The sequence below is a fragment of the Pelodiscus sinensis genome, chromosome 30 (assembly GCF_052426305.1).
Source record: "Pelodiscus sinensis isolate ZL-2025 chromosome 30, ASM5242630v1, whole genome shotgun sequence".
Taxonomy (NCBI): Eukaryota; Metazoa; Chordata; order Testudines; family Trionychidae; genus Pelodiscus; species Pelodiscus sinensis.
The window spans coordinates 2525187-2546359 of NC_143081.1; the positions used below are offsets into that span (position 1 = coordinate 2525187).

The 21173-nt window shown below is 58.7% G+C and overlaps 1 protein-coding gene across 2 annotated transcripts; it reads right to left on the reverse strand.

The window, feature by feature from the left end:
• Positions 1-1525: 1525 nt before the first annotated feature.
• Positions 1526-16995, reverse strand: RIPK3 (receptor interacting serine/threonine kinase 3). Of its 2 annotated transcripts, none has more exons than XM_089774106.1 (12): positions 16571-16995; positions 14675-15005; positions 14420-14580; positions 13552-13601; positions 9632-9802; positions 9420-9502; positions 5689-5854; positions 4857-4948; positions 4501-4570; positions 3943-4031; positions 3714-3738; positions 1526-1838 (listed from the first exon to the last, which is right to left on the reverse strand). In XM_089774106.1, exons 1-12 carry the CDS (start codon positions 16714-16716, stop codon positions 1735-1737), a joined length of 1488 nt encoding a protein of 495 aa, XP_089630232.1. In that variant the 5' UTR covers positions 16717-16995; the 3' UTR covers positions 1526-1734. The 2 variants fall into 2 exon arrangements, with proteins under 2 accessions (XP_089630232.1, XP_089630231.1); XM_089774105.1 differs by having other exon boundaries at positions 1526-1841; positions 16571-16991.
• Between the last annotated feature and the right edge of the window lie 4178 nt (positions 16996-21173).

Genomic DNA, 21173 nt, shown 5'->3' on the forward strand with positions numbered 1-21173 from the left:
GGCAGGGATGGGGGGGGAGAGTGAGGGGCAGGAGTCAGGAGCACCGGTAGGTCCGGAGGGGCAGGGGCTGTGGGGCAGAGGTGGGGGCACTGGCAGGGCTGCAGGCCACGGGCTGCGGGGGGGGGGGTGAGGGGCTGTGCTGGGGGGCAGGGGCTGCGGGGGGGGGGGGTGAGGGGCACCGGCAGGGCTGGGGGGCAGGGGCTGCAGGGGGGGGGTGAGGGGCACCGGCAGGGCTGGGGGGCAGGGGCTGTGGGGGGAGTGAGGGGCAGGGGCAGGGCTGGGGGGCAGGGCTGTGGGGGGCAGTGAGAGGCCCCGGCTGGGCCAGCCTGCCAGGGGCCGCGGGGCAGGCCGAGGGTCCCAGCCGGCCCACGCCCCCCGCCGGTTTCCCGCGCGTCAGAGGAAGGGCCCGGCGGGCCGATAAGCGCCCACGCCCCGGCTGGCCCGGACCTGCGGCTCCCGGCTTCCTTCCTCCCTGCGCCAGCTGCTCCCTGACCCCAGGGCCCCGCCGGAGCAGGGCCAGACTCACTTTCCCAGACTGGAGCCAGCCAAGGCGGGAGGGGGGGGGCAGGGCCTGGCAGAACCTCTCCCCCCTCCCCCCTCCCCAGCCCTGCCCGGGGGGTTCCAGGAACGGAGCCACCTCCCCCCCATCTCTGCTCAGAGCCGGACGAGAGGCCGGCCAAGCCGCCACCCTGCAGAGCTGATGTGTCTCCTTTCTCTGCCATTGCTGTGCGGAGTAAATTTTATTCGCGGCGCCCATGGCGGGGCACCACCCCCAGAAACAGGCTACCGGCTCTGGGTGGCATGGGAATCACGGCGTGGCCTACAGGGAACACGCCCGCCAGGGTGGGCTTGGCACAGGGGGTCATGGGGGGCTCAGCACCACCCCCCTGGGCACAGATCCGGGCTAGCCTGGTCCCCAGATGTGCCGCAGGCTCTGGTCTGGGGCGGGAGACCTCAGCTGGCTGGACCGGGGGCTTGAGCCCTTCGCTTGGGGGGCTGGCGAGGGCAGATCTTTCAGGGGACAGGGTGGTGACGGCAGCTCCTTGTAACCCCCAGCTGGGGTCCCCCCAGCCCCTCCCCCACTGGGGCAAAGCTGGCATCTGCAGCCACCCACGTGGGCGAAGATGGAAGAACGGGCCGAGGGGGTGTTTATCTCGTGTCACAGACAAGGGAGGGGCTTTCGGGCAGGTGACGGGGACAGCGGCTCTCCCCCTGGCCCGTCTCCTGCCTCCCTGGCAGGCAACATCCCTGCTACGTATTTCCACCTGTGTGCAGAATAAATTTTATTGCATGCACTGAACCAGGGCAGATGTGCACCACCTCCAGAAACACATGCTGCCGGCTGTGGGAGTCTCTCCTGAGCGACCTCCAGCCGTCCCCTCGAGGGGCACCCACGGGCCGGCGGGCCCCTCGGTGTGGGGCAGAAGTGGGGAGGGAGCCGTGGGGCCGGCCTCGGCCCGCCGTGAGTTCTATCGTGGTTTTCTTACCTCCGCGCCGGCCTCTCAGAGACCACTCAAAGCCGAGCTCGTGTTCGCTCCCCGGCGCTTTAATGCTACAATGCCCCATGGCCCCAAGAAGCCGGCTCCTGGGGCTGTAATCCCCCACTCCCTGCTGGAGGAGGAATGGGGGGGATACCCGGGGGGGCTGGAATTTAGAGTTCCTTGGCTGAGGGGATCTCTGCTGGGGTGGGGGGGATTTCCCCACACACATCCAGGGATTGGCAACAAAGCCCCCTTATTTCTTCTTCTTCTTCTTCTTCTGCACCTGGGTCACTTTCATGTAGTTATTGTGGCCGATTTGCACCCCGGAGCTCGGGCCAATGATACTTATGTTGGCGCCTGCTGGAGAGAGGGGACGGCAGGAGGTGGGTGAACGAACGAACGAAAAGATGGATGGATCAGGAAAGATCGCAAGAGCCCTCAGGAGTCACCACGTCCAGCCCAGCCCAAGGCAGGACCAACCCAACTCAACCAGCCCAGCCAGGGCTTGGTCAAGCCGGGACTTAAACCCCTCTAGGGATGGAGACTCCACCCTCTCCCTAGGGAACCCAGCCCAGCGCTTCCCCACCCGCCTAGGGAAATCGTTTTTCCTAATCGCCAACCTAGACCTCCCCACTGCAACGTGAGCCCATCGCTGCTCGTTCTGCCTCCTGCCCCACTGAGAACAGCCTCTCGCCAGCCTCTTGGGAACCCCCTGCAGGGAGTTGCAGGCTGCTCTCAAATCCCCCCTCGCTCTTCTCGTCTGCAGACTGAACAAGCCCCAATCCCTCAGCCTCTCCTCGTAGGTCATGCCCTCCGCTGGCCCCTCTCCAATGCGCCCACGTCCTTTCTGTAGTGGGGGGCCCAGAACTGGACACAATACTCCAGATGTGGCCTCACCAAAGCCAAATAAAGGGGAATGATGACATCTCTGGATCTGCTGGTAATGCTCCTCCTAATGCAACCTAATATGCCATTCGCCTTCTTGGCTACAAGGGCCCCTGTTGACTCATCTCCAGCTTCTCATCCACTGGAACCCCCAGGGCCTTTTCTGCAGAACGGCTGCTTAGCCCGTCGGTCCCCAGCCTGTACCAATACTTGGGATTCTTCCGGCCCAAGGGCAGGACTCTACACTGGTCCTTGTTGAACCTCATCAGATTTCTTTTGGCCCAACCCTCTCATCTGTCAAGGTCACTCTGGACCCCGTCTGCTCTCCAGTGGATCTACCTCTCCCCCTAGCTTAGTGTCATCTGCAAACTCAATGATGGATGGATGGATGCACGTGTCTGGGGAGGAATGGACAGATGGGGATGGATGGATCGACTGATGGACAGGCAGGTGGGTGGGTGGATGGATGGATGGAAGAAAAGATGGATGGAAATGTGGGTGGATAGGTGGGCAGGTGGACAACGGAAGGACGGGTGGATGGATGGACGGATGGACAGGTGGATGGAAGGACCGGTGGTTAGAGCCGGGCAGGGGGTTAGGAGCCAGGACTCCTTGGGAGGAGTGTGGGGCCTAGTGGATAGAGCCAGGCAGAAAATCTGCGTGGATGGATGGACAGGGGCATGGATGGATGGACGGCTGGATGGATGGACAGGTGGACAGAACAACAGGATGGGTGGGTGGGTGTCTATTGGTTGGATGAATGGATGGATGGACGGACAGATGGACGGGTTGGATGAATGGACGGACGGGGGGGTTGGATGGGTGTGGATGGGTTGAATGAATGGATGGATGGACAGGTGGGTGAATGGACGGATGGGAGGAAGGATGGATGGATGGACAGGTGTACGGAAGGACAGGGTGGGTGGGTGTGTATGGGATGGATGGATGGATGGACGGACAGATGGATGGGCTGGACGAATGGATGGACGGACAGATGGACGGGTTGGATGAATGGATGGACGGATGGGTGGGTGGATGGATGGATGGGAGGAAGGATGAATGGATGGACAGGTGGATGGAAGGACAGGGTGGGTGGGTGTGTATGGGATGGATGGATGGACGGACAGATGGACGGGTTGGACGAATGGATGGAGGGTGTGGCCAGGGACAGATGGATTCTCTCTTACACACATCAACCCCCCGGATCATTCTGGGGGCCACCCACGGGGGGACTCCCCCAGCCCAAATATCTGGAGCTGCCCGAGTCTGAGTGCTCTCTGAGGAGTAGACCGGGGACCCCTGGGAGCCAGCCTGGGGCAGGGCAGATGTCCCGGGTGCGCGGCTCACCTGGGTAGAACCCGTAGGCAGGTGGCTGAAAGACAGAGGGGAGGGGGGTTAAGCAGCAGGGACCGGGCCCTCCGGAGACTCCCTCCAGCCATGTCCTCCTCCCCACGCCCCCTCCTCTTCCCTGCTTCCCCGCCCCCTAGATCCCCCTCCAGCCCCCTTGAAAGCTTTCTTCCCATCCCCCGGCCTCCCAACACCTCCCCCTCCCCGGGGGGGGGGGACCCCTCCTCACCTGTTGCCATGAGAACATGGGCTGGGCTGGCCCCGGGGCCGGGAACTTTGGTTGGGTCTGAGTGGGGGGGAAGGGCTTCAACTGGTGGTCTGGAGGGGGAAAAAAAATTAAGGCTCATGAGCACTTCCCCTTTAAGGGTGGCGTTTTTTCCACTGCCAAACTCTATTCCCACCTCTCCCATCCTCCCTTGTGGACGCAGGGCTTCCTCCCTGCCAAGCAAGGACCCTTCCCCTTTAATTTGCTCTTAAAGGGGAGTTCCTCCTTGGTGGATGCAGGGGCCGGTTCTGTGCCTTGGAAACTCCCCTTTAAGGGTGAAATTTTCTCCCTGCCAGATGGCAAATGCCATGACCACTTCTCCTTTAAGGGGGCTCTTAAAGGGGAGATTCTTAGCGCGGTCTCTGGACAGCCTATATTAACGGCAGTCACAACCTGCCACCTGGTGGTGAGATGTCGGTACTGCAGTGGGAAGAACATGTATAGGGTCGACCCCTTCTTCCTGGATTGCCCCCGCAGTCCCCCAGCCCAGCCCCTCCTCCCCCTGGATCTGCCCCACAGTACCTGAGGGTCTAGCCCGAGATGGGGCTGTGTTGGGGGGGCCATATTCACCCTGATGGAAGTCGTATGCTCCCTTGAAAGAGAAGAGAGATTTGATTAATCCTGGGTGCTTCAAATCACAAGATCCCTGCAGATATAACGCACAGGGGTACCCCCTCCCAGTGCCGGGATAGGGCCCCCGTGGGATGGGACACGGGGGCGGGTTAGGCAGGAACCCTTCCCCGGGGGCGGAGATGCGCCCCCTCTGGGGTGAGGCGTGGGAGCCGTTTACATGGGAACCCCTCCCCCGCAGCGGAAATGTGCCCCCACCCCCAGAAGTCACCCCACTTAGCGGGGCGGGGGCACTGGCTGACATTTACTTGTGGGGGACGTATGTTGACACCGCTGTGCCGAGGGGTACCAGGACCTTGCCGATGCTCCGTCTGCGTCGGGTCTCTCTCGGGCACGGCTCCTGAGGGATATAAAGACAGTCCTACCGGGTCATATCCCAGAGCGTATGGGGAGTCCGGTTCCCGGAACATCCTAGACTCCCTCGGGCCAGGAAAAGAGCCACACCAGCCCATTCAGGAAGTCCCACCACTCTGGAGGCGGGACTTCCTGTGTTGGCACTGTGGCGGTGGGATGGGACTTCCTGTTTCGACACGCAAGAGGCGGGACTTCCTGGGTTAGCACTTCTTGGCCAGCTCCATTGAAAGCAGGAATTTCTGTCATGTCACCTCAGGAGGTGGGACTTCCTCTATTGTCACCAATTAGCTTGCACTGGAGACCTGACTTCCTGCCCAGTCACTTGAGAGGCAGCACTTCTCCTAGCACCCCCATTTGGGGTGGAACTTCCTGTCCTGTGATACTGCCTTGCTACATTGGGGATGAATCTTCCCTCACAGCTGCCTTTTTGGGTGGGACTTCCTGTGTTGCCTCATGCCACATCCGAGACAAGACTCCCGAGGTGGCCACTCGTGAGGGAGGCCTTTCTCCGTGGCCACATTTGGGGCGGGACTTCCTGCATTGACATGTGACCGCTGGGAACTCTCACACTGTCCCAGCCCCCATGGAAGTTCACATATGGACCCATTGGTGGCAGGAATCCCTGCCCAGGATTTCCCGCCGAGTCTCCAGAACAGCTTCCCTCCACATCCCGAACGTCACCAGCTGGTGCCTGAGGCAGACAGTCCAGGAGGAGGACCCGCTCACCATTTCCCCGGGAGGGGGGCTCCTCAAAGCGAAGGGTCTGGAATTGCTCAGAGAGGCCCATGGACGACGGTGGAGGGGGGTGGGGATGGGAGCTCTCAGCTGCAGCAGGCGTAGGGATGTTGAACGGAGGTCGGGACTCGTGGCTGGGAGAACTGGCCATCTTCATCTGAGGAGACAATTTGGGGATCGGGATGAGAGAGAGTATGGGGACAGACAGACAGACAGACAGAAAGACAGGGAGGGTGTGGGGATAGATAGATAGATAGATAGATAGATAGATAGATAGATAGATAGATAGATAGATAGATAGATAGATAGATAGATAGATAGATAGATAGATAGATAGATAGATAGATAGATAGATAGAGGGGGTGTGTGGGGATAGATAGATAGATAGATAGATAGATAGATAGATAGAGGGGGTGTGTGGGGATAGATAGATAGATAGATAGATAGATAGATAGATAGATAGATAGATAGATAGATAGATAGAGGGGGTGTGTGGGATAGATAGATAGATAGATAGATAGATAGATAGATAGATAGATAGATAGATAGATAGATAGATAGATAGATAGATAGATAGATAGATAGGTGTGTGGGGATAGATAGATAGATAGCTAGATAGATAGATAGAGGGGGTGTGTGGGGATAGATAGATAGATAGATAGATAGATAGATAGATAGATAGATAGATAGATAGATAGATAGATAGATAGATAGATAGATAGATAGATAGATAGAGGGGGTGTGTGGGATAGATAGATAGATAGATAGATAGATAGATAGATAGATAGATAGATAGATAGATAGATAGATAGATAGATAGATAGATAGATAGAGGGGGTGTGTGGGATAGATAGATAGATAGATAGATAGATAGATAGATAGATAGAGGGGGTGTGTGGGGATAGATAGATAGATAGATAGATAGATAGATAGATAGATAGATAGATAGATAGAGTGTGTGGGGATAGATAGATAGATAGATAGATAGATAGATAGATAGATAGATAGATAGAGAGAGAGAGTGTGTGGGGATAGATAGATAGATAGATAGATAGATAGATAGATAGATAGATAGATAGATAGATAGATAGATAGATAGATAGATAGATAGAGGGGGTGTGTGGAGATAGATAGATTTCCATCTATCCCCATACACCCCCCTCTATCTATCTATCTATCTATCTATCTATCTATCTATCCCCACACCCCCCCTCTATCTATCTATCCATCCATCCATCCCCATACACCCCCTCTATCTAACCCCATACACCTCTCTCTCTCTCTCTCTTTCTCTCTATCTATAAGATAGATAGAGGTGGTGTATGAGGATAGATAGATGGACAGAGTGATGGACGGATGGATGGATGGATGGGTGAGTGGATGGGGTTCACGTGGATGCTTGGATGGATGGGTGGATGAGGTTCTCTCACTGAGGTCCATGGACCACCAGTGGTGTGGAAGCTCTGTTCAGGTGATGCATGGAGGGTTCCCCCTAAGGTGCACACATGGATGGCCTTAGAGGCGAGAATGAAAGGCCTCCCACCTGATTAGCTGGAGTACTGTGTCCAGTTCTGGGCACCACATTTCAAGAAAGATGTGGAGAAATTGGAAAGGGTCCAGAGAAGAGCGACAAGAATGATTAAAGGTCTAGAGAACATGACCTATGAAGCCAGGCTTCATGAACTGGGCTTGTTTAGTTTGGAAAAAAGAAGATTAAGGGGGGACATGATAGCGGTTTTCAACTATCTAAAAGGGTGTCACAAGGAGGAAGGAGAAAATTTGTTCCTCTTGGTTTCTGAGGACAGGACAAGGAGTAATGGGCTTAAAGTGCAGCAGGGGAGGTTTAGATTGGACATTAGGAAAAAATTCCTAACTGTCAGGGTGGTCAAATATTGGAATAAATTGCCAAGGGAGGTGGTGGAATCTCCCTCTCTGGAGATATTTAAGAACAGGTTAGATAGACATCTGTCAGGGATGGTGTAGACGGAGCTTGGTCCTGCCTTGAGGGCGGGGGGCTGGACTCGATGACCTCTCGAGGTCCCTTCCAGTCCTATTATTCTATGATTCTATGATTCTATGATTAGTGGCTCGCAGTCATGGTTACACTAATTGGGTGCCTGGGCCCTAAGGTGAGCTGGTGGTCTTGGGGGGGAAGAGGGGGCAAGTGGGGTGTGTGGGGGGGAAATAGGAAGTAGGTGAGGGGGGCAGTGGGAGAGACAGAGTGTGGGGGGGAATTTGGTGGAGGAAACAAAAGTTTATGAACTACAGGTAGAGAGTCTGATTTTCGTTCTGGTGCAGCGCCGCCCCCTTGTGGCACATGGTGAGAACAGCAGGGATTCACACACAACTGGGAGGACCAAGCATGGTCTAGCTCTGGGGTGGGCAATCATTTTTGGTGGGGGGATCCTCCCAGATTTTGGATAGTGGCCAAGGGCCGCCCTTGTCTGTGGAGGGGGTTCGGGGTCTATGGTGGAGGTTGGCTGCGCGAGGACACACAGGGTAAGGGACTGGGGTGTAGGAGGTGCTGTGGGGTCCAAGAGGGAGTTTGGGCAAAGAGAAAGGGCTGTGACCTGGGTGTTGGGGTGCAGGGTCTGGCAGGGGGTGGGGGTGCAGGAGAGGATGCTGGCCTGGGGGAGAGGTGTAGGAGGGGGTACAGAGTCTTGGAGGGAGTTGTGACCTGGGGGAGGAGTGGGAGGGGTGCCAGAGGCAAAATCTCTCCACTCCTATTGGCTGCTTGTTCCCAGCCAATAGAACCTGAGGATTGGGCTGGGGGTGCGGAGATCCCACAAAGTCCCCCTCCCCCCCACACACCCTCTGGACTGTATTTTAAATTGCAGCAGGGTGATCCGTGGGCTGGATCCGGTGGCTTCATGGCCTGGATCCGGGCTCCGGGCCATATTTTGTCCACAACCCCCTTAGGCAATTTATTCCAGCGTTTCACCACCCTGACAAGTTGTTTTTCCAAATGTCCAACCCAAACCTCCCTGGCTGCAGTTTAAGCCCCTTGCTTCTTGTCCTGTCCTCAGAAGCCAAGGAGAAGAATTTTGACACCTTTTTAGATACTTGAAAACCGCTCTCACGTCCCCTCTCCGTCTTCTCCTTTCCAAACTGAACAAGCCCAAATCTTTCAGTCTTCCCTCCTAGCTCATGCTCTCTAGACCTTTCATAGAATCAGAGAGCGGGAAGAGACCTCAGAAGGTCATCAAGTCCAGCCCGCTTTCATCCTTCTCGTTGCTCTTCTCTGGACCTTCTCCAATTTCCCCACCTCTTTCTGGAAATGCGGTGCCCAGAAGTGGACACGATCCTCCAACGGAGGCCTGACCAGCGCCGAGTAGAACGGAAGAATGACTTCTCCTCTCTTGCTCGCCCCACTCCTGTTCGTGCAGCCCAGAACCTTGTTGGCTTTTGTGCAACAGCATCGCCCAGTGGGCTCCGATTTAGCTCGTGGGCCGCTCTGACCCCTAGACCCCTTTCTGCAGGACTCCTCCCTAGACAGACCCTTCCCCTTCTGGGCGCGTGATTCCCGCTGTGGATTGAATTGCTCCCCTCTTGCGGCAGGTGAGAGATTTATCCTCTGCGAAATGCTGGGGGTTGGGGCGTGGGGACTGTTTTGGCTCTTTCAGTCCGAGGGGTGAGATTTTACGGGCGGGTGCTGCCCCCTAGTGGCTCTCTGTGGTGGCGCGGAGGATGGAACGGGAACCACGATGGGGGCGGGGCCTCACCAGCACGTCCTGCACCTGACGCACGGCCGGCACCATCTGGGACTTGTGGCAGGAAACAATCATCTCTGTGAGGTCGCTGCATTCTGCAGGAGAAAGGCGAGAGGGCACGGGGGTTAGCCCAGACCACCCAGGAGAGCGCCCCCGACCACCTCCCTCCAGTGCCCCGAGTACCGTTCTATGGCCCGAACCGCCCTCCCTGGCACAGTCTTTACCTTTAAAGCTGGGCCGTTGCTGGCTCTCATTGTCCCAACAGCGCTCCATTAACTCCTTCATGGTCTCCAGGCCCTCCACACCCGTGACTTCCTTCAGCGACTCCAGTTCGGGTCTCTGGCCCCGGGGGACATGCAGGTGGAGGAGAGAGCTCATGATTTTTGGGTTCAGATCTGGAGCGAGGGGGAAAGCGGTGAGCACAAGGGCTGGTGAGGTAGAGACATAACAGCCATGCACAGATCCCGCCCCCTTGTGGTGAGTTCCACACATAACACTCGTGCACAGATCCGCCCCCTTGTGGTGAGTTACACACATAACACTCGTGCACAGATATGTCCCCTTGTGGTGAGTCTGGGACATAACACTTGAGCACAGACACTGCCCCCTTGTGGTGAGTTCCACACATAACACTCGTGCACAGATCCGCCCCCTTGTGGTGAGTTACACACATAACACTCGTGCACAGATATGTCCCCTTGTGGTGAGTCTGGGACATAACACTTGAGCACAGACACTGCCCCCTTGTGGTGAGTTACACACATAACACTCGTGCACAGATATGTCCCCTTGTGGTGAGTCTGGGACATAACACTTGAGCACAGACACTGCCCCCTTGTGGTGAGTTACACACATAACACTCGTGCACAGATACACCCCCTTGTGGTGAGGCAAAAAACAGGACTATGTAGCACTTTAAAAGACTAACAAGATGGTTTATTAGGTGATGAGCTTTCGTGGGCCAGACCCACTTCCTCAGATCAATACGTGGAAATTGGCTCAACCATATATACCAAAGGATACAATCAAAAAAATGAACACATATGAAATCGTATGGTGTGTTCTGGATGCGAGCTGAGGCATGTAGGTAACTGTATGAGTCGGTGGGTTTTCTGTAGAGGGTGGTGTCTAATTTTCCATTGTTGATTTGTACTGTGGTATCCAGGAAATGGATCTCTCGTGAGAATGGTCCAGGCTGAGGGTGAATGTGGGGTGTAGGTTGTTGAAATCTCTGTGGAATGTCTCCAGTGTTTCTTGGCCATGCGTCCAGATCATAAAGATGTCATCGATGTAGCGTAAGTAGAGAAGGGGTGAAAGGGGACGGGAGTTGAGGAAACGTTATTCTAGGCCAGCCATAAAGATATTAGCATACTGCGGGGCCATGCGTGTACCCATGGCTGTGCCGCTGATCTGGAGGTATAAGTTGTTCTCAAACTGGAAATCATTGTGGGTGAGAACAAAGTTACATAGGTCTGCTATCAGACCCAAGAAAACCAACAATAGAACTTCACTTGTCATCACCTACAGCCCCCAACTTAATCCTGTCCAACACATTATCAATAAACTACAGCCTATACTGGAACAGGATACTAAACTCCAAGAGGCTCTGGGAGACAGACCCATAGTCTCCTATAGACAACCACCTAACCTCAAGATGATTCTTACCGACAACCACAGGACATACCACACTAATACCAACCCTGGTACCTTCCCTTGCAACAAACCCCGTTGCCAGCTTTATCCACATATTCATTCTGCTGATACCATTATTGGACCTAAACAATTGAGCTATAAGATCAAGAACACATATTCCTGCGCATCCAGAGATATAATTGATGCTATCATGTGCCGAAAGTGTCCGGTTACTATGTACATTGGACAAACGTCTCAGATACTTCACCAAAGGATCCATGCCCACAACACAGATATTAGACAGGATCACAAAGAAAAAACAGTTTCTTGCCATTTCAACCAGAAAGGACACTGTGTCAACGACTTAATTACCTGCATCCTGCTTCAAAGACCTTTTCACACCAGACTTGAAAGAGAATCCTCTGAACTGTCATTCATGCTTAAATTCCACACTTATCACCATGGTCTAAACAAAGACATTAATTATCTCACCCATTACAAAGATCGCTTCCCCAGTTATCACCTCTAATACCATTAGCTCACAGACATTTACCTCCCCTCCTCATCTCCCTTCTGTTCTGAAATTTGATTTGTCCTTTTCATATGTGTTCATTTTTTTGATTGTATCCTTTGGTATATATGGTTGGGACAATTTTCTTCCACTATTTGATCTGAGGAAGTGGGTCTGGCCCACTGTGACGTAGTGGGGGTACCTGGCTGGTTTCTATGCTGCTGGCTCTGGGGTAACCCCCACTGGCTGCCGTGGGTACCACGACCCAGCAAAACAGGATGAGTCACTATGCAAACCAGTGGCCAGACACCCCCCATGGAGAGGAACAAAGGAAGGGGGAATGCTGCCCTGGCTGGGGGGCAGGGCTGGAAGAGAGTGGGTTAGTGGCTGGCTGTCTGGGAGCATGGAGGAGACAGCCTAGGGAAAGGGGCTGGAGTTTAGGGGTCCAGTCTCCCCCATCTCAAGGGGGCCTGAGGCAGCCTAGCCCAGCTCTGTGACCAGATTCCATCTGTGCTGTGCTGTATCCTGGAGAGGCAATAAACTTCCTCTATTCCACCGGCTGGTGCAGTCTGTTTGTGCCATTTCGGGGTGCAGGAGACGGGGGACCCCCAACGCGTCGTCACACCCACGAAAGCTCAACATCTAATAAACCATCTTGTTCGTCTTCAAAGTGCTACACAGTCCTGTTTTTCGCTTCAGCTACACCGGACTAACATGGCTACATTACTATCACTATTCCCTTGTGGTGAGTTAGACGCATACAGTAAGGCGATGTCTACACTCGTGGCTTCTTGCGTGAGTAATATGCAAATGAGGCGAAGCGTGGAATATCGCCGAGTCTCATTTGCATACTTAATGAGCCACCCTTTTTTTCAGAAGAGGCTCTGGCGCAAGAAGGAGAGTCTACACGGCCCCTCCTTGCGCAAGAAAAACCCTCTTGCGCAACGCCGTTACACCTGAAAAGTCTGAAAAAAATGGTGGCTCATTAGGTATGCAAATGAGGCTCGGCGATATTCCACGCTTCGCCTCATTTGCATATTACTCGCGTAAGAAGCCGTGCGCGTGTAGACATGGCCTTACTGTAGTGTGCGGATACGCCCCCTTGTGGAGAATTAGAGACATCACAGTCATGCACCGGTCTGCCCCCTTGTGGTGAGTAAGAGACATCACAGTCATGAACGGGTCTGCCCCCTTGTGGAGAATTAGAGACATCACAGTCATGCACGGGTCTGCCCCCTTGTGGTGAGTAAGAGACATCACAGTCATGCACAGATACGCCCCCTTGTGGTCAGCCAGGGTATTATTTTCTGCCGCGGTCCGCGGGGGAGAGAAATTGGAATTTGTCCAGGGTTTAAGGAAATTACCCACCATCCCATTTGATTTCCAGTGCCTACACACTACTGAGATCCGGGCCATGTTCCCAATGGCCTCGCTCCACTGAGATGTCCCTACTCATTATTTTCAGAGGTTCTGGGATTTGAACTCCCAGCGGTGGGAAGGGACTTCCAAGCTGGGATATTTCGGCCTCTTCCCGACCCAGTTTTTTGACAGCACCTGGAAGAGGCCGCCCCAGCCACAAGCGAAAACAATGCAATCCTGCTTCCTGGCTGGGGAAACTGAGGCAAGAGAGGGCTGAAGTATTTTGCCCCAGGCTGCAGGGATTTGTTGTGGATAAAACCAGGCCCCCAGGTCTTCCTAGGCCCCCTTGCTCCATGTAACTCCCCATCCCATGGTCTGTGTCTCTAGCCAGCTGCCTGCCCTCTCCCACCCGCCTCTCTGTCTCCCCACAATCAGGGCTCGTAGGGACACTGGGTTTGTTCCTGTCGCAGCTCACGGGCCTCTAAGCAGAGGGACGGAGAACTGGGCCTGTGAGAGCCATGGGCCCCATACTGCTGGGGTCACAGGGATTCCCCGTCCACCAGAGGCCCAGTGTGTTTGGATTCTGGTGACCCCTCCAACCCAGGCCAAGCCTGGTCCCCCCCCGGGCGGGGTGACACTCACGTGGGTAGGGCTGCTCGCCAGTTAGCACAGACCAGGTGAGGATGGCGTAACTGCAGGGGCAAGAGAGGAGGCTGGTTGGGAGCTGGGGACGGGAGAGGGGCCCCATGCCAACATGCCACTGTGGGTCCCAGGGGTCAGGACTAGCACCCCCTAGTGGGCCCCCTACTTCACTCCCTGTAGTACAGCACCCCCTAGTGCCTCTGTGGGTTCCAGGGGTCAGGACTAGCACCCCCTAGTGGGCCCCCTGCCCCACTCCCTGTAGTACAGCATCCCCTAGTGCCACTGTGGGTCACAGGGGTTGTGACTAGCACCCCCTAGTGGGCCCTCTGCCCCGTAGTACAGTGCTCCCTGGTGCCTCTGTGGGTCCCAGGGGTTGTGACTAGCACCCCCTAGTGGGCCCTCTGCCCCGCAGTACAGTGCTCCCTAGTGCCTCTGTGGGGCCCAGGGGTTGTGACTAGCACCCCCTAGTGGGCTCCCTGCCCTGCTCCCTGCAGTACAGCGCCCCCTAGTGCCTCTGTGGGGCCCAGGGGTTGTGACTAGCACCCCCTAGTGGGCTCCCTGCCCTGCTCCCTGCAGTACAGCGCCCCCTAGTGCCTCTGTGGGGCCCAGGGGTTGTGACTAGCACCCCCTAGTGGGCTCCCTGCCCTGCTCCCTGCACTACAGCGCCCCCTAGTGCCTCTGTGGGGCCCAGGGGTTGTGACTAGCACCCCCTAGTGGGCTCCCTGCCCTGCTCCCTGCAGTACAGCGCCCCCTAGTGCCTCTGTGGGTCCCAGGGGTTGTGACTAGCACCCCCTAGTGGGCTCCCTGCCCTGCTCCCTGCACTACAGTGCCCCCTAGTGCCTGGCGGGTGGAGTCGGGGTTCTTTGACCTGTAGACGTCGGTGGCGGGTGTGGGCCGGTAGTTGAGACTGACGAAGGATTCGGGGGGCATGTACTCCAGGGTGCCCCCGTAGTCGTCGTCCTCCTCCGACTGCTCAGCCCTCTGCTTGGTGGTCCCCCGCTTGAACTTGGACAACCCAAAGTCCGCCAGCTGGGAGGGGGGCAGAGCAATGGGGGGTGTCAGGCAACGGGCCCCCTCTAGGGGGCGCCGACCCAGCCGGCCGGCAGGGGAGAGGCTCACTCACCCGGACGTCCAGCTCCGGGTTGAGCAAGACGTTGCTGGGCTTGAGGTCCAGGTGCAGCAGGGGTGGGCGGAGCCCGTGGAGGTAGTTCATGCCCAGCGCCACCTGGTGGAGCAGGCGGAAGCGCAGGGCCCAGGGCACCGGCCGGACCCTCTCCAGCAGGCTGGCCAGACTCCCGCACTCCATGTACTCCATGACAATGCCCAGCCGGGGGCCACCGGCCCAGCCCTCCTCCTCCTCCTCGTAGAGGCCGAAGAGCCGCAGGATGTAGATGAAACGCGCCTTGTCCATGGCCCGGGCCTCGGCCAGCAGCTCCTCCCGGCTGCAGGTGTCACTGTGGGCAGGGGAGAGGAACCAGGGATGGGGGAAACTGAGGCGGGAGGGGATGAGAAGACAGAAACAGCCCTGGGGATGGGAGTGGACGAGAAGCTGGACAGACGCCAACCAGGCGCCCTTGCAGCCAAGACGGCGAATGGCCTATTGGGGGGCATTAGGAGGAGCATGGCCAGCAGATCCAGAGGTGTCATTATTCCCCTTCATTCGGCGCTGGGGAGGCCACATCTGGAGTGTTGTGTCCAGTTCTGGGCCCCCCACTATAGAAAGGACGTGGGCGCATTGGAGAGGGGCCAGCGGAGGGCGACCAAATTGATTCAGGGGCTGGAGCACCTGGCCTACGAGGAGGGGCTGAGGGATTGGGGCTTGTTCAGTCTGCAGAAGAGCAGAGGGAGGGGGGATTTGGGAGCAGCCTGCAACTCCCTGCAGGGGGGCTCCCAAGAGGCTGGCGAGAGGCTGTTCTCAGTGGGGCAGGTGGCAGAACAAGGAGCAATGGGCTCCACTCGCAGTGGGGGAGGTCTAGGTTGGAGATTAGGACAAACGATTTCCCGAGGCGGGTGGGGAAGCGCTGGGCTGGGTTCCCTAGGGAGGGGGGGTTTGACCAAGGCCTGGCTGGGATGACTGAGTGGGGGTGGGTCCTGCTTTGGGCAGGGGGCCGGACTCGGTGCCTCCTGAGGTCTCTGCCAGCCCCGGGGTCCTAGGAAGGAAGCAGGAGAAGCAGGGACAAAGGAGGGGCAGAGACCACAGAGGGGAGAAGAAACTGAGGGCTGTGGAGGGAGAGAGAAAGTAGAAGGGAGAAGAAAGTTCAGAGCTGGTGGGAAGGAGGGAGGGGAAGGGGGAGGGAGCAGAGAGGGAAGGGGAGGAGGAAGGGGAAGGGGAGAAAGAGGAGGGGAGCAGAGAGGGAAGGAGGGAAAGGGGAAGGGAGGGGAGCAGAGAAGGAACAGGGGAAGGAGGGAAGGCGATGAGGGCAGAAGGAAAAGGGGGAGGGACAAGGCGGCCGAGGGGGACATGCCCGGTGGGGGGGGGGGCAGCCCCGGGGGAAGGGAAGGCCGGGGGGGGAGGCAGACACGGGGGGAGGGAAGGCCGGGGGGGGGCAGACACAGGGGGAGGGAAGGCGGGGGGGGGGGGAGGGAAGGCGGGGGGGGGGCGAGGGAAGGCGGGGGGGGCAGCCCCGGGGGGGGAGGGAAGGCGGGGGGGGGTAGCCCCGGGGGGGCCGGCGAGGGGGAGCGGCGAGGGGGGCAGCCCCGGGGGGGGAGGGAAGGCGGGGGGGGCAGCCCCGGGGGGGGAGGGAAGGCGGGGGGCAGCCCCGGGGGGGGGAGGGAAGGCGGGGGGGGGTAGCCCCGGGGGGGAGGGAAGGCGGGGGGGGGCAGCCCCAGGGGGGGGGAGGGAAGGCGGGGGGGGAGGGGGGGGGGGGTAGCCCCGGGGGGGCCGGCGAGGGGGAGCGGCGAGGGGGGCAGCCCCGGGGGGGGAGGGAAGGCGGGGGGGGGCAGCCCCGGGGGGGGGAGGGAAGGCGGGGGGGGCAGCCCCGGGGGGGCCGGCGGGGGGGAGCCCCAGGCCCGCACTTACCGGCTCAGTTTCTTGACGGCGATGGGGATGCGCCAGTCGCGGTGCCGGGCCCGGTAGATGACGCCGAAGCCGCCCGAGGCGATGAACTCCCAGTGCTCCAGGCTCTCCCGCGGGACCCGCTCCCGGAACGCCTCGCCCGCCGCCATCCCTGCCCGGGACAGGAGGGGCCCTCAGCCCGGTCCCCCCGGCCGCGCCCCTCACCGCGGCCCCGCGCCCGGCCCCGGCCCGCACCGAAACTTGTGACTCCAGCCCGCCCGCCGCGTCAGCTCCGCGCCGGCCTCGCTCTTCCTGCCCCGCGGGGCCCGACTCACTTCCCCCTGCGCCGCGGGCCCGCCCGGCCGGGACTTCCCGGGCGCGCAGCGAGGCGAGGGGCCGGGCAGGCTCGGAGAGCGGCGGCGGGGGAGCCGGGCCGGGGGGAAGGGGGGAGGGGGAGAGAAGAAAGGAGGAAAAGGTGCGTGTGTGAGCAGAAAGAAAGTCAGACAGACAGACCGGCCCACAGACAGACCGACCGACCCACAGACAGACCGACCCTCAGACAGACCGACCGACCGACCGACCCACAGACAGACCGACCGACCGACCCTCAGACAGACAGACCGACCCACCCTCAGACACAGACAGACCGACCGACCCTCAGACAGACAGACCGACCCACAGACAGACCGACAGACCGACCCTCAGACAGACCGACCGACCCTCAGATAGACCGACCGACCCACCCTCAGACACAGACAGACCGACCGACCCTCAGACAGACCGACCGACCCTCAGATAGACCGACCGACCCACCCTCAGACACAGACAGACCGACCGACCCTCAGACAGACAGACCGACCCACAGATAGACAGACCGACCGACCCACAGACAGACCGACCAACCCTCAGACAGACCGACCGACCCACAGACAGACCGACAGACCGACCCTCAGACAGACCGACCAACCCTCAGACAGACAGACCGACCGACCGACCCACAGACAGACCGACCGACCCACAGACAGACCGACCGACCCACCCTCAGACACAGACAGACCGACCGACCCTCAGACAGACAGACCGACCCACCCTCAGACAGACAGACCAACCCACAGACAGACCGACAGACCGACCCACAGACAGACCGACAGACCCTCAGACAGACCGACCGACCCTCAGACAGACCGACCGACCCAGACAGACCGACCGACCGACCCACAGACAGACCGACCGACCCTCAGACAGACAGACCGACCGACCCTGAGACAGACCGACCGACCGACCCTCAGACAGACCGACAGACCCTCAGACAGACCGACCGACCGACCCACAGACAGACCGACAGACCGACCCTCAGACAGACCAACCGAACAACCCTCAGACAGACCGACCCTCTGACAGACAGACCGACCGACCCACAGACAGACCGACCAACCCTCAGACAGACCGACCGACCCACAGACAGACCGACAGACCGACCCTCAGACAGACCGACCAACCCTCAGACAGACAGACCGACCGACCGACCCACAGACAGACCGACCGACCCACAGACAGACCGACCGACCCACCCTCAGACACAGACAGACCGACCGACCCTCAGACAGACAGACCGACCCACCCTCAGACAGACAGACCAACCCACAGACAGACCGACAGACCGACCCTCAGACAGACCGACCAACCCTCAGACAGACCGACCGACCGACCCACAGACAGACCGACAGACCCTCAGACAGACCGACCGACCCTCAGACAGACCGACCGACCCAGACAGACCAACCGACCGACCCACAGACAGACCGACCGACCCTCAGACAGACAGACCGACCGACCCTGAGACAGACCGACCGACCGACCCTCAGACAGACCGACAGACCCTCAGACAGACCGACCGACCGACCCACAGACAGACCGACAGACCGACCCTCAGACAGACCAACCGAACAACCCTCAGACAGACCGACCCTCTGACAGACAGACCGACTGACCCTCAGACAGACCGACAGACCCTCAGACAGACCAACCCTCTGACAGACAGACAGACCCTCAGACAGACAGACGGACCCACCCTCAGACACAGACAGACAGACAAACCCTCTAACAGACAGACAGACCGACCCTCAGACAGACAGACAGACCCTCAGACAGACCGACCCACCCTCAGACACAGACAGACAGACCGACCCTCAGACAGACAGACAGCTGCTCCGGGCTAGGAGGCCGCGCGGTACACAGCTCTCTACGGGCACCAGAGAGGCATTTCCTCAACCCCGTACCCTCGGCCATCCTCCATCCCTTCCTTGCACCCCCCTGCACCGAGCCAGGTCACTCACGGGAAGCTTTATGCACAGCGCCGTGCCTCAGTTTACCCTGCCGGCCCCACTTTCGGACAACAGAAAGGTGCTTCCCCTCTCCCCGCGTGCACGGGGGCGCCCGTTTCGGGTTCTGAGGCCGGGCCGGAAGGGAGGAGTTTTAAGCGGAGTCTCACGAAACCCGCAGAAGGGTGCCAAGGTGGCGGGGCGGGGTGGAAGTGGCAGGCGATGTTCCTTGTGCCAACGGGCACACGCCTTTTCCGGGACAAAGGTTGCTCCTCCGGCGCAGAGCAAAGCAGCCGGCCGTGTGTGGCAGCGTGCCGGGGTCCCCCGATCCTGCACCCCCGTAGCCGCGAGCAAAGACTCCGCCAGCCCGTCGAAGAAAGGGGTTTATTGCTTCTCCGGGACACAGCCCAGCACAGACGTGATGTGGGTACCGGAGTCAGGGCCGGGCTGCCTCCGACCCCTTGGGTTAGGGGGCCCGTCGCCCCCACTACCCTCAGCACCCGGCTTAGTCTGTTCCTTTCCTCGCTGCCTCGCTCCCAGGGCCGTGTCCGCCTCCCTGCCTTTCTCTGTGTCACGTTATTGGATTGTGAGGGGAGCAGCCGGGTCACTGCTGCACCCATGGGGGGGTGTTCACCCCAAAAGTGGTGCAAAGGGGGCCATGGGAGGAGTCAAACAAAAGCTACTTTCTTCTGATTCTGTCTCTGCTCTTCACAGATCTGTGTAATGTCTGTGTGTGGAGGTAGGGATCTGTAATGTGTGGATACTGAATATCTCTCTGCATGTGGTTGAGCATTGGGCAGAGCCCAGCCTATAGACATGCTAATGAGCGAGGCCCTGTGGGACAATGGCACTCAATGGGCCAAGGACACACCTCAGGAATGGTGACACCTAAGAGCTGCCAGCAGGGGACACAGGGATAGGCCACTGGCCAGGTGACCTGCTGCAGCCAAGAAGAGACCAGGAAGGAGGGATAAATAGGCCATGTGGTCGACACCATCTTGGTCTTCAGCTCAGCACTTCATCCCAGAGGCAGCACTGCAGGGATCGAAGAGCCGGGAAGACCTGTGAACCCATCCTGATCTTAGGATTCGCAATAAGAACTTTTAAACCAGCAGCTGCAACATCTCTGCTAGAGCCTGCATCGAGAACTGGGAGATTCGGTGCATGTAACATCCTATCCTTTAACAACCTCACTCTCAGGCTTTTCTTTATTGTAGTAATAAACCTTTAGTTGTTAGATGCTAAAGGATTGGCCCAGCGTGATTTGTGGGTACGGTCCAAAGGGTAAATTGACCAGGGATCTGTGGCTGGTTTCTTGGAACCGGACAGGACTTGTTCGGGGTAGGTGGGATTGGGTGCTAGGACCCCCCACCTGTGTATGAGGCCCGGGGCCATCTGGGGCACGGATATTGCTGGGGTGTCGGAGGGGTTTTGCTCAGGAGGCTTCAGGCAGGCAGCTGAAGCGCTCTGTGGGACTGGTTTGTGGCCTGTTTGGAGAGGTCACCAGTCTGGGGGCTGTAGGGAGCCCCGGATTTGAGCAATTTGCCCTGAGCGGATGCCCTCAGCTGTGCCCAGACACGGCCCGGTCCGTCACACTCTGTCGCCCCGGGATGAGTCTTGTTATCTGCTCAGATTAGGCCTCGGTGTCTGGGCAATGCACACGTGGGGGAGTCCTGGGAATCGCACAGCCCAGCGCAGGGGGACCCCAGGTTATGGAGCAGACAGCCCCCCACACACCATGCGGAACGGAGCCACTGACCCATCCCGAAAGGCGCGGGCAGGCCGGCGCCGTCTGTCGTCGGAGGAATCGCCGCAGCCCGTCGTAACGCCGCCGGCGGGCGCGGCCTCCTGCCCGCGAGGTGACATCCAGGACCTCACGGGGGCTCGGGAAGGAGCCAAGAACCGACCGATTGGGCCGGGCGGGACGAACCAAAGAGAAACCCCAGACCCCACCCCGACGGCACCTCCCCATCGTCCGGCGACGAAAACCCGCCGATGCCAACACAGCAGCCAAACCCTGATCACAGACTGGTTTGCTGTAAGAGTGGGGACGTCCGGGAGGATCAGCCAGACCGATCCAGCCCCTCCGCCCCCCACGGCTCCTCCGCCCGGGACCGGTGACTCCAACAGGGACGGTGTCTGTCCGTCTGTCCGTGTGAGCGCAGGCTGACTGCCGTGCCAACGCCAGCGTATCGCCCTTCCCCCCGGACTGATCCGCTTACAAGGGGCATAGGGGCAGCAGAGGGTGGGGTGGAGAAGGAGGGATCTATACTGGGGGGGGTCCGTTCCTCCCTCTTCTTCCCCCC